Source organism: Arvicola amphibius, chromosome 13 (assembly GCF_903992535.2).
Source record: "Arvicola amphibius chromosome 13, mArvAmp1.2, whole genome shotgun sequence".
NCBI classification, from domain to species: Eukaryota; Metazoa; Chordata; class Mammalia; order Rodentia; family Cricetidae; genus Arvicola; species Arvicola amphibius.
The window spans coordinates 49466000-49479536 of record NC_052059.1 but is presented as its reverse complement, the minus strand read 5'-3'; the positions used below and the strand labels follow the sequence as shown (position 1 = coordinate 49479536).

Genomic DNA, 13537 nt, shown 5'->3' with positions numbered 1-13537 from the left:
CTGGATTTTTGTCATTCATTGAGATTGCATTTCTGAAAGGGAATATTGAATCTTTATGTGTTCATGTATGTTCAGGTCCATGTGCATGCATGTGTACATGTGGAGGCTAGATGACTCTTGGGTGTTGTTCCTCAAACTCTGTACACCTTTAAAGTCATTTAAAATATTTTTATTGTATATATATAATGTTTGCCCATGTGAGTTTATATGCATCACAGACATGTAGGAGCCAGCAGAAGGCATCAGAATCCCCTGAAACTGGAGTTATTGGCATTGTGAACCACCTTGTAGGTACTGGGAACTGAACCCAGGTTTTCTGTGAGAGCAGTGAACACTCTGAACCCCTGAACAATCTTCCTAGTTCTCACCTTTTTCAAGATGGGGTCTCTTGCTGGCTTGGGTCTCATCTAGTGGTCAGGCTGACCAGGAAGTCCCAGGGATCTGCTTTTTCTCCACCTACCCAGCACTGGGATTGCAAGTGCGCATTATCATGGTTAGCTTTTTTTTTTCCTGTGTAGTCGTGGCTTCCTGGAACTCACTGTGTAGACCAGGCTGGCCTCGAACTCATAGAGATCGGCCTGCTCTGCCTCCCTAGTGCACCATTGCTGGCCTGGTTTAGTTTTTTATGATGCTTCCATGCCTTGCATGGTATGGTAATGCCTGCAGTTATCTACCTTCCTGTAACAACTTATCCCCAGCGAGCTAGCAGGTCCAGCAGTCGTCATCTCAGGATTCCACAAGGCGGTCTTCGGTGTGTGCTTGGGGCTAGGGTCTGTGTGCTGTAGTCCAAGTATGAGGCAAGGCTATAGCCATCTGGAGGCCTGATCCTGGGTGAGGGGGTTGCTCATTTCCATGCTGATAGGCAGAACTCAAGGGGCTGCTTCCCTTTTCACTGCTGTGAGCCTCTTCCTAGAGGCCAGCCTACCTCATGGCAGCTCCTCCTGAGAGCAGGAGACAGTGCCCTAGACAGAAAGCACCACCTGCTTTTTATTTAATATCAAAAGTGACATGCCATCCCTTCTGTTACCTTTGGTGTTTTGCCAGTTAGGCGCCAGTCTATTAATGCTGACCACACACAAGGGAAGAGGTCTGTACTAGTGAGGACTTGGAAGGCGGAGATGCAGAGCAGTGGCCTCCAGTTTCCTTTGCATGGCCAGTGGAATGGGAGCTGATTGGCTGATTTTAAATTTTTTGAGGGTTTTTCTTTATCTTTCTTTTCAATCCTGAGATATAACCCAGAGCATGTGCACTCTGCAAGTGTTCTACTACCAATTTACGTAACTCATTATTTTGAATGTTCTAATTAGCGTAGTTCTCCTGTCCTGGAAGCCAGCTACCTGACTTTCAGATGAGTAGCTTCCTTGGGATCTTTGAATGAGCTGTGGAAGCTGTTGTGCAGAGCATGTGCTAGTGGTTTCTAGAACACTGGCAGAGGGAGAAATGAAGCTGCTGTAATTCAGCTTTTGGTTCGGAGGCCTGTAATTGTCCCTTAGGTTTCAGAGCCTTACAAGGTTCTCGGGAACTTGTACCCACAGGACAGGTAGAACTGTGGAGGAGGGTGTTGGTGAGCTTCCTTGGAGCTGGGAGTGTGGCTCAGTGGCACAGCGATAGCCTGCATTCAGGAAGCCATAGGTTCCATCCACAGCACTGCCAAAGTCCCCAAAGGACTTAGTTCCTCTAAGGTTGGCTAGCCACCGAAGTCTGCTCACATTGCCTATTAAATGGGACACGCTAGCTTTGGGTGAATTTTTACTTAAAAAGATGAATGCTCTCTGTTGGGGTTTCCTGTTCTATCTTGAAAAAAAAAGAAAGGATTTGTTGTTTATGGGTTCTTTTTTGTTTATTTGTTAAGTAAGTGGAGCTGGGCATAGGGGTGCACACCTTTAAGGTTCAGCACTTAGGAAGCAGAGGTAAATGGATCTCTGAGTTCGAGACCAACCTGGTCTACAGCATGAGTTCCAGGAGAGCCAGGGCTACACAGAGAAACCCTGCCCCCTGCCACTACCATTACACCCCCCCCCAAAAAAAAAGAGCCCCATAGGGATCTGCCTGTGAGCCCCTGTTTTTCCTTGTGTCTGCTTGGCCTTGAGCTTTTAGTCTTTCAGATTTCAGCTCTCTCATGTGATGTCTTCTGCAGACTTTAAAAGACTCTTCACTGTGTTCTTCCTGGTAGGACAGTCTTGGGGGAAATAGCAAGACCGCCATGGTGGCCACTGTCAGCCCAGCCGCTGATAACTATGACGAAACCCTCTCAACCCTGAGGTATGCAGATCGAGCCAAGCACATTGTCAACCATGCTGTGGTGAATGAGGATCCTAATGCGCGGATCATCCGAGATCTCCGAGAAGAGGTGGAAAAGCTCCGCGAGCAGCTGACCAAGGCTGAGGTAGGAGGCCCAGCCGGTTAGGCTTGTGTCACTGGGGGCCCTGGCAAGCTGGAGTGTGAATTTTCTTCCCCTGATTCTGTTCTTTCCCTGAGCAGTACTCTGCTAGGAACTCTGGGATGCCCTGTGGGAAGAGGAGTTTGAGTAGAGCGATAAAGTAGGTGGTCATGTTTGAAATTTAGGTTTTTTTTTTATGGCTATTGGAAAGGACTGGATAAAAGAATATGGGGAATAGGAAGCATGCTTCTTTCCGTTTCTGTCCAGGAAGCTGACAGACTAGAATAAGAGGAGAGAAAGAGAGGATTGGAGGACAGAATAAGTGATCTAATTTTGTGCAGAAACTGGGCATACAGTTGTGGCAAAAGGAATTGGATGGATTTTTTTTATCATTTTGTTAGCTTGCAGTTAGAACAGAAGGCACCCTCACCTTTATATCCCCCCTTTTCTGTTATGGGTGAGGTAGGTTTGTAGAGTAATAGGGTGAGCTGTCTCAGGACAGAAGCAGCCGGAGCTTGGAGGTGTTCTGTGCGGTCAGTGTCTCCGTTCATTCTGTGGCGGCTGATGCTTGGGCTCTGTAACAGGCTTTGAAAATCACAGTGCTTGCCTAGATGCGAGCGCTCTCCTTGGGTTAGCATGCAATGTCATACTCCGGGTTCCTGCTGCGGGTAGTGTTTCTGTCCCAGGGACTTGTCTCTGGAGCTGGCACCACATCCCTCTCCTGTCTCATTACTCTTGTTATGGTAGAAAATCAAGAGGCTACATGGTCATAACAGTTACCTTGATCATGGTTTTGGTTTGTTTTTGTTCCTATTGAATTTTATCCTGAATTTATAGTTCTTCAAGAACCTTGGGGATGGTGGTTTCTGTCTTCCCTTTATTAATAACACCATCCGTTGCTTCTCTGCCTTTGGGCTTAGATCAAGTGTTATTTTAATGCTGTCCAGTTTGCAGCATGCACACATGTAACTTGTGTAGCCTTGAGTACATTCCTGAGATCATCAGCAGGAAGAGACTGAGATGAAGCAATGCCTGTGAGTCTAGATGTACAACTTACTGGAATTAAAATCATCAGCCCTCCATAAGTAGCTTGGCACATTTATCTCCTGAAATGTAATGAAATCCTCACAGAAGGCTGGAGGAAAGGGAAGAGTTAGGTTGTCTGAGTACGCCATAGCTGATTCTTGGGTCTCCCAGGATAGGTGTTGTGGTCTCCAATGGCCACCACCCTGCTGTAGGCAGGTGGAGAACTCAGTGGCAGGTGGTAGCCCTTGACCTTTCATAGTCAGCTGGTTGGTCTTTCCTGGCACCAAACAGACATTTGAAAAAGTAACGTTTTGTTTTTAGGCAATGAAATCTCCAGAGCTAAAAGACCGTCTGGAAGAATCCGAGAAGCTCATCCAGGAAATGACTGTGACCTGGGAGGAGAAACTAAGGAAAACCGAGGAGATTGCACAGGTTTGTGTTGGGGGCAGCTTGCTATGGTGCTCAGGTGGCGATGTGGCAAATCTAGCACACTGATGGGCCTGCACTTCAGAGAATTGGTCTGAAGGTAAAGATTTCATAGCTCCATTAGCTTGTTTCTGTGTGAGAAATGATTAGTTTTGTAGTATCCGTATTTATTTATTATTTGTACTGGAGATTGAACTCAGGACCCCATACATGCTAAGCAAGGATCCCACTACTGAGCTACATGCTTACTGAGAATTTCATCCATGTGTACCATGTATTTTGATCGCAGTCACTGCCCACTCCTTCCTCCTAACTGTATTGTTCATACGCCCATGGGTGTGTGACCATTCACTCTGGGCAGGATTGACCTAACAGGTGCCATACCTTAAAGAAAGCCGACTTTTCCTCCCCCAGCAGCATCCACTGTCTCTAATTCAGGGTGGGGACTCGTGAGCACCTTCCCCCTCCATTCCAGAATGTTGACTGGTGTGATCGTGTACAGGTTTTGTGGAGGCCCCGTAGCTGCAGTGAGCTCAGGCCTGCAGTGGCCCTGCTCTGACCAGAGGACACTGTTTGACCTTGCTCCTTTCCAACCTCTGGCTCTTGCAGCCTTTCTGTCTCTTCTTCCCTGATGGACCCTGTGCCTGTTTGTGTGTTTGGGGGGGGGTTGGGAGGGTTGTTGATACAGATGCCTATTTTTGCCAAGCCCTAATTTTTAACTTTTTAACATATTTTATATTTTTATTTTACGCTGTGGTAGGCCTGGTCAGTGACTCTGATGACTGTGACTTGAGAGGAGACCTTAAGTTCTGTGTAGCTCATGATGGCCCCGGTGGGGGAATGGGTGTGTTGAGCTGGAAGGAGAGGGCGTGGGCCAGGCTGAAGGGCCCTGCAAGTGTTCCGGGCTGTTTTGACCTCTGTTCTGGTGAAGTGAAACTTTTAACATTTGAAAAGAGAAAATCGTGATCATCTTTATTTTTTCCGAGAATGCTTTCTTTGCACTGGATGATAAAGGTGTGGGACAGTCTTCTGATACTGTCAGAGCCTCTGTGTCTTGCTGCCTCTTGGCTGGGGATCACCACCTCCCTGGTGTCTTTGCAGGAGCGGCAGAAGCAGCTTGAGAGCCTCGGGATATCGCTTCAGACTTCTGGAATCAAAGTTGGCGATGACAAGTGCTTCCTGGTTAACCTGAATGCTGACCCCGCTCTGAACGAACTCCTGGTGTACTACTTAAAGGTGAGCGTGCAGCCTTCTCGGGGAGCTCGGTCTTGCCCGTCGCTTGTATTTTATCACTTGGAGTGTAGGACAGTCTTGGGGTTTTGGGACCAGTTTTCATTTTCTGTCTTTGAGTGATGTCATTGAACTACTTATATAAAAAGAATATCTTGATATTTCCAGTAAGTTAAGTAATGTACCTGCCATTATTTAATATAATTTATAGGGAATGTTTTCTTAAATAAGAGAGGAAATAGTTAAAGTTCTTACTTAGGGCCACTCGATAGGAGATTGATGTTTCCAATAACTTTTAGGAAAAATTTAAAAGTTTAAATTATCAACCTATTAACAAACAAAAGGGAGAGGTGATCACCTAGACATCAGGCGGACCAGCACATGGAATAGAAAGGAAAATACAGTACACATTGAAATCTGAAAATCTCAGAAGATGGGAAAGCCAGGAAAGTCCTTGAGCCTGACACAGTAAGATTTGAGGAGTGCCTCCCAGCTCCCTTACCTGTCCCAGAGGCTGAGTTAATTGCACATGGCCCAGGTTCTTCCCATCATTACATGGACTAGGGCGGCGAGGAAAGGAGAGCTGGCTTTGATAAAGTCGGAGACAGTTGTAAAGAACGCTGTCATTTACCTTCTAAGAACATGCACATTGGCTAGTGTCCTTTTGCTTTCTATTACTGTGATTAAAAAAAAAAGGACCAGAGAAACTTGGTGAGGAAAGGGTTTTCAGCTTACAGTCCATCATGATGGGAAACCAGGGCAGGAGCTACAGACAGGAACCTAAAGCAGAGACCATGGAGGAACACTGCTTACTGCCTTGCTCCCATGGCTTATCAGCATGCCTTCTTACCACTCAGAACCACCTGATCAGAGGTGGCACTGCCCATGGTAGTCCATGCCATGGGCGCTTTCGCATCAATTATTAATCAAGGACATGCCCCATAGATTTATCCCCAGGAAATTTGATGGAGACATTGTCTCAATTTCGGTTCCCTCCTCCCAAGGACTCTAGTTGTATCAAGGTGAGAGCTGACAAAAAAATCCAACCAGCACAGCTGCTTTCTTACTTTGCATTGAGGATACACTGAAATAATTGCTTAGTTATTATCATTTTTATAAGTCTCCCCACTTTCCCCCCTAAGTATCTTATATAGTATTTGGCAATGCTGTGAGTTAAATAATGTCTTTGACACTTATATGAATGTGTGCATATCTAGTGCAGAGTCAAGGCTTTTCTGGTTCTTTATACACCGGAAGATAGTGCCTCTAGGTAGCTTCCTGGGTTCATGTGAAGACTGGTTCTATGGGTATAAGTTTTATAGACAGAAGCACTATACAACTATACTGCATTCCCTATTCTGCTTTCTCCCACTTATGCTATTTTTGCCTATTAAAAATAATGTGTTGGGTTGAAGAGAAGGCTTAATGTTTAAGAGCACTGGCTGCTCTTCCAGAGGACTTGGGTTTGATTCCCAGCACCAATATGGTGACTCACAACTGTCTGTAACTACAGCTGGGTGTTGTGGTGCAGACCTTTAATTCCAACACTTTGGAGGCAGAAGCAAGAGGAGGATCTCTAAATTCAAGGCCAGCCTGTCTACAAAGCGAGTTCCAGAATAACCAGAGCTACATAATGGAATCTGTCTCAAACGAAACAGAACCAACCAACCAACCAACAAAAAAATCCAACTGTCTGTAATTCCAGTTCTAGGGGATCTAGTACCTTCTTCTGGCTTCCAAGGGTACCAGGCATGCAAGTGGCACATAGACATACTTGCAGCCATAGTACCCATACATATAAAATAAATAGAAAAGTAAAAATAGTATGTCATCACAATTCTCATGACACTTTGAACAGTGGTGGCAGCATCTTTTTTAAAATATGCTGTATATCTGTATTTGTGTGTACATGTATATACAGATATGTGTGTGGGCATGCATGTGAACATCAGGAGACAACCTTGGGTCATGAAGGACACCTACTAATTTGAGACAGCATTTTTCAGTGGTCTGGTGTTCACCAGTTAGGCCAGATTGCCTGGCAGATGAGCCCCAGGAACACTCCAGTTCCTCCCTCCTCAGGACTGAGATAGCAGGTTTGCCTGACATTTGTAAGTGGGTTCTGGAATCAAACTTAAGTCCTCATGCTTACAAGGCAAGGCATGCTTTCTTTCCCAGCCTAGCATCCTGAGTTAGAACAGTCTACAGACACTCACGGACTCCGGGAGTATACATAGTAGACCAGGACTGAGGCACACTGCCCCTTTGGAGTCTCAGAGTTTGCAGTTACTTTTCCCTCAGAAGTGATACTGTCTAAATTACAGGATATGCAGAAAAACAAAACAACCCACAAAAAAGCAACCCGATTGATGTCTGTTCTCTAAGTAAAAAGTTAGTAAATCAGCAGCAGCTGTTTGGAGAGGGGTGTTTAGAGGAGTCAGAACATTTCTGGTCTCTTGTGTTGAGGAGATCGGTTTTTTTCCAGAATGGTCAGCTCCATCTGGGCCCAGTCTGAGACAGTGCCAGGCTCGCCTGATGGCAAGACCATCCTCATGACAAGGCACATTCAGAATGGTGAGCTCAGTCCAAGAATGGTCTCTCTTTAGAAAATGCTACCATGTGGGATGGGGGAATTTGGAGGCTGCACTTTTTTTTCTTAGCCTGCAACTTCTAAGTCAGTTCGAATGGATGTGACTTCAGATGTGCTGACCTCATCTCTCTAGGTGACTCTCCCAACATCATCTGCAGATTCGGGTTCCAGATTAAAGCTCTGTTGCCATCCTGTGTCCAGGTTATAGGATTTTCTCCTCCAGAGCGTGCCCCTCCATCTGTACTCTGATATACCTTCTACTGTCACCGTTTGGAGTCCCTTATTAGTTCATTCAGTTGCTCACCATGTGTCATCCCATCCCAGCTTTAGGTACTCATTAGATCATTTTTGGGGTGGGGTGGGGTGGGGTGGAGCATGTTTCTGAGACTGGGTCTCAGGCTGACCTTGAATTTAACAGTCTTCCTTACCCAGCCTTCTGAGTGCTGGGATCATAGGCCTGTGTATACCAAGGAGATAGACAGCCTGTGAGAAATTTCTTCATCTGTTTTTAACCCCTGCTGCTTAGAGCATACTGTTGACTTAAACATTGAGCAGTAAAGAGTTTGCAGAACTGAGCCTTTTAGATTTAGAGTCTGGATACTAGTGTATTTTCCAAATCACAGTAGACTGCAACCTCAAGTGAGAGACTTGAGATTTCCTTTATACTAAAATTCTAATTGGGACTTGACAGTTTCTTGTGTCTCTAGGAATCCAGTGTTTCTCACATATTGGATAGGCAAAGTATTTATTTAAAAAATGGATTTCTAGCTTGGCAGTGTTGGTGCACACTTTTAATCCCAGCACTTGGGAGGCAGAGAAGGGTGGATCTCTGAATTTGAGGCCAGCCTGGTTAATAAAATGAGTTCCAGAATAGCCAGGACTAGAACTTGGATTACTTTTGCCTGTTTTGAGTTTGTGTCTCTTGTTTCTGTTGACTTGTAATCACTGTCTACAGATACCAGACCACTGCAGACTCTGTCTTATATTGGTTGTACCAGCTGCAGGAGCCTTGGATAGGTTTCAGTCAAAACAAGGGGGAAAACAGCATGTGCAAAAAGTAACTCAATAATTACTAGTGTCATGGGGGCTCAAGAAGAGGGAGAAGTCAGGATACACCAGCTGTACAGTTTCCATGCTAGTTTGTACGGTGGGCCAGAAGTGGGGCAGTGTGACAGTGACTCTGGTCTAGCTCTGAAAATAATTAAACACTGAGATAGAAGGGCTGGAGAGAAGGGTTAAGACCACTGGCCGCTCTTTCAGAGGACCTGGGTTTAATTCCCAGCACCCATATGCCCACTCACAACTGTCTGTAACGAGTCCCTCAGAATCTGAAATCCTCTTTTGGTCTCCATAGGCATAGCCTGCCCATGGTACACAGATATAACATGCAGGCAAAACACTCATATACTTAAAAATACCTTAGAAGAAAATGAAAGTGTCTGAAATGAGGTATACACATGGAGGTCAGCAGAAAACTTGTGGAAGTCAGATCTCTTTCTACCATGTTGGTTCTGGGGGTTGAACTCAGTTTCTCAGGCTTGACTTCAAGTGCCCTTACCTACTGAGCCATTTTCCTGGCCCCAGATGCTGTCTTTAAACAGCATTTATTTTTGTAGTTGTCTCATTTTGATTGAGACCACATAGTTCTTGTTCACTCTCTCTCCATCTCCCTCCTTCCTCCCTCCTCCCTCCCTCCCTTTCTCTTTCCCTCTCTCCTCCTGAAACAAAGTCTCAGGTAGCTAAGGCTGTCCTTGAATTCACTGTGCAGCCAGGGCTGACCTCAAACTTCCAGCCTTTCTTCTTCTACCTACCAGCTCTGTAATTGTAGTTTTTAGACAATATTGTGAAATATTGTTGATATATGGCTATGCTCTGAGAGTGGTATAAAATATTTAAAATCAAGATGGTAAGAGAAATAACAAATGTAGATGGACATAAGTAGAAGATTGTATTTTGAGCTTGACAACAGCTGAGGGACGTTGCTTCTTTTAAAGACCTAGAACTCACAGAATGAATGTCAGGGGCCACCATTCATTTGCTTTCAGATCTTGTGCCTGAGGGGCTGACTGAAACTGATCTTGATTCATAGGGAACTCTACTTCTTTCTTAGGAGCACACACTGATAGGGTCAGCAAATTCCCAGGACATCCAGCTCTGCGGGATGGGCATTCTTCCTGAGCACTGTATCATAGACATCATGCCTGAAGGCCAGGTCATGCTGACCCCTCAGAAGAACACCAGGTAACATGCTTAAGTTAGTGTGAATTACACCGGGTGGGGGGTAGGGAGTGGGGGAGGATGAGGGACATCGGCCTGCTCTTGTTTTCAGCTCCCTTAAGACACCCTGGTTGTGTGTCAGGCCCTTTCTATTTAATGTTAGCATTGCTCGTGCTCTCATACTCCTGGCATCCTGGCCTCACTCACATGGCCTCATTTTTTTAAATACTTCTTAAATATGTATATGATGTGTTTCGGGGGTACACACATGGGTGAAGGTGTTTAAGGAGGCCAGAGTCATCAGATTCCCTGAAGCTGGAGTTACAGATGGTTGTGAGCCCCCTGCATGGGTGCTGGTAATCAGACTCATGTCCTCTGAAGAACAGCATGTGCTCTTAACCACTGAGCTGTCTCTCCAGCTGCCTTCACTCTGTCTTGATTGGAACCGTTTCCACCATCCCAAACTGCTTCCATTTTTTGCTCAGCTGGCACACTCCTCTGGTTTGGGGAGGAAGTCCCTACATTCCCCATTTATCTCCTTTTATAAAACCCTGCTTTCTTTTGGCTTGTCAACTCCCATTTGACTTTTAGGACTAAGCTCTGCCAATGTCTACTTGGGGGAGTTCCCTGTTAGCTACACTTTTTAATGATGGAAATAATTCTAACCCCTCTCCTCATCCAACCAAACCCCAGTTCTACCCCAGGTCTTCCCTGGCACCCTGGCACTGCCACACAGGCAGACATTCTACATACTGCTTCCAAGTCTGAATGACAAGTCCAAGTCGTTCAACTTGGGATAACTTCCCAGTGGTCTTTGGGTGGAGGATATGGACAAAAATTTTCCAGAACTCAAAAGTTCTTGTTATGGCAATGAATGCTGCCAGTTGTTTTCCTTGGCAACGGGCTCCCTCTGTTCACTGCTCACCTGGAAGATTTGAAATGCTGCTTTGTGTGTGTTAAGGCGTCACCATCTTTGGCACAAAGCAACAGTGCTTTCTGGAAGCTTCTTATCTTGTCAGTTGAGATAGTAAAGGTGCTGTATGCTCAGGGTCAGGGTTTACTCAGTGCTATACTGCTTGATCATAGGACAGTCTGGGGGAACATTTTTCTCTGACAAGACTATTTGCTGTCGAAGCCTTACTGTGTGTGCAGCTTCAGCAGGATAGCTCACAGCAAAGGCGACAGGCTGGTGACCAGCGTGGTCTATACAAGTGTCAGACAGGCTGATGATTGGCATGGTCTATATGAGTGTCAGTAGAGGAGATGGGCCAGCGCTGCAATGGAAGCAATTTCTGTCATGGGTACCCCATGTAGATTGACTTTAAGAACTGGTTTATATTCTTTTTTTTTTTTTTAAATCATGACTTAACTGCAGTGCTTTTCCAAAGTAAGCCTGTATTCTTCCTCCCCATCCCCACTTCCTGATGTAAGATTTCTAAGTATAGCCCTATCTGCCCTGGAACTTGATCTGTAGATAGGTCTGGCATTGAACTTAAGAGGTCCATCTTCCTCTTCAAATGCTGGGATTAAAGGCATGTGCCACCATGCCTGGTCTCCTGTTTTTCTTTCTTAACTCATTGTATTTAAAGAATGGAGCCATAAAGCCTTGGGTGTGCTAAGTTTAGCACATCACAACTCTGTATTTGAGCTTGTACTTTGAATGTTCATACAAATAGAAGCAAAAGGGTCAGTGTTAGTGTCTAAGAATCCCACATGGGGAACAAATTGAATAAGAGTAAGAGTTTGTGCGGATGGAAATGCATAGAGTATCGTGGACACATAAAGCCAGGTAAGTGCATAGTTTAGTCATGTGTTGGCATATGTTCGTAAGCCTAGGACTAAGGAGGCTGAGGCAGAAGGATCTTGAGCTCAGGCCTACATAGTGAGAGCCCATCTCAAAAAAAAAAAAAAAAAAAAAGACAAAAAAAAAAAACCAAAAAAAAAATACCAAACAAACAAGATTCGTAGCTTTATAGAGTTTAAAGAAATTTAGACCAGAGTGCTCAGCATACTTTGCAGAGGAAATGGAATCCAAATGGACTTGGATTGTGAGGAAGACTCTGGAGGCTAGAGAGGGTTGGAGATAGGCAGGACCTTCTTCCAGAGGCTGGAGAGGGGCAGGACCTTGTTTCTTGATGAAGCAATAAATGATTCCAGGGACTGATAGGTTCTCCAGTGGAGGAAGAGTTGATTGCACTTAGTGTACAGAAAGGAAATCTGCTTTCAGAGGAGCTGAAGGTTCCCTAGAAGATGGAAGGGAGGAGATACAGAGGCCTCCTTGTGGAAGGAAGGAAAGGCCTCCCATGGCAAGTTAAAGAATTTGTACTTGATGTCCTATTTCTCAGCCAGTGACTCGGTTGGTAGGAGAGAGGCGTGGGCTGGTATCCTGGGAATATGCACAGGCGTATTTTTCCACTTGTTTCCTGTCCTTCCAAATTCCTTCCATGCTCGTGTTCTGCCCACCATGTCTGCTGTAGAAGTCTGTTACTGAACTAAGCGGCTCAGCTGAACTGATGAGACGTCTCTGGACTGAAAGGACATGGGTGACGCTCTCCACTGTGAGCAGTTTCAGAGTTCCCTGTAGATTTCATGCTGCACCCCTGGGATCTGCCACTTTTTCTAGAATCTGGCCACTTGGCGAGTTCTTTATCCATCTCGTTTGGCTCTGCTTTGTTTCCTTGCTCTGTCTTAAATTATTACCTGTCATGGCTCCATATTTACTCCTCCCTACCGTCTAAGATGTTCAGAGCTTTGAGAAACAGAGGTTGATCTCCGAAAGTATCATCAGTGTATGAAGTGGGCTATATAATGCTTAGAACTTTGAAGGCTGTAAAATAATAATACTTAATGTCCTCAGCATTTGAGGTAAGTGTAGAGATGTAACTACAAATATTTAGCTTCACCAAGGGCAGGTTTAGTTTGAGGAAAATAAGCTACTGTAGTTTAAGGTGGTGGAAGCAGGGGGTGTGGTCATCCTACTCATGCTGTCCTCTTTCCCACAGGACATTTGTCAATGGGTCTTCTGTCTCCAGCCCCATCCAGCTGCACCATGGGGACAGGATTCTCTGGGGAAACAACCATTTCTTCAGGTATGGCATTGATCACATTTCCGAAGGTGGGAGACCACTGAAGACTGTGTTCTGAAACAGAAGAGTCATTTTAACAGCATAAAAATGACACCTTATTGTGTGTGTTCTCATGCTTGTACATATATGTTGTATTCATGACTTGTGTGTGTGTTCATATATATGTGAACTGGGTGCCGAGAATGACATGTCTCTCATCAAAAGTACTAAACTTATTTGTTTAATTTTCTTCCCAGTGTAAGATTTCCCCCCAATCTGGTATCAGAATTAATTCATTTTTTCTTTTGGGTTTGTTGTCTGTCTGTCTGTCAGTCATCTGTCTGCACACTGTTATTCTTTTCTTTTGTCTGAAAAGCAGTAGTAGAAATGTGGGATTTAGCTTCCTTATCCTCAAGAGGAGGTTGGTGGTTTCTCTGACCATGCTTTCAATGAGTTCCAGCACACTAGACACTGATGGCTTAAGCAGGTTGTGTATTTCCAGACAGTGAGAGGCCCTCAAGGAGAGGGCTGCTAGAGTGGGCTGTGCTCTACCGTTTTCTTGGCACTTCCTCATGGAAGAACTGTGCCCCTGCAGCCATGAAA

The 13537-nt window shown here is 45.1% G+C and overlaps 1 protein-coding gene across 1 annotated transcript in view; it reads left to right on the top strand.

Moving 5' to 3' along the window:
* The window catches only part of Kif13b (kinesin family member 13B), a 151401-nt gene that overhangs the window by 74710 nt on the left and 63154 nt on the right, over nucleotides 1–13537 (top strand). Inside the window, exons 11-15 of the mRNA XM_038309907.1 lie at nucleotides 2174–2386; nucleotides 3728–3838; nucleotides 4934–5068; nucleotides 9763–9893; nucleotides 12872–12958. Of these exons, the coding sequence (XP_038165835.1) occupies nucleotides 2174–2386; nucleotides 3728–3838; nucleotides 4934–5068; nucleotides 9763–9893; nucleotides 12872–12958 (677 nt within the window). The remainder of the gene's footprint in view (nucleotides 1–2173; nucleotides 2387–3727; nucleotides 3839–4933; nucleotides 5069–9762; nucleotides 9894–12871; nucleotides 12959–13537) is intronic.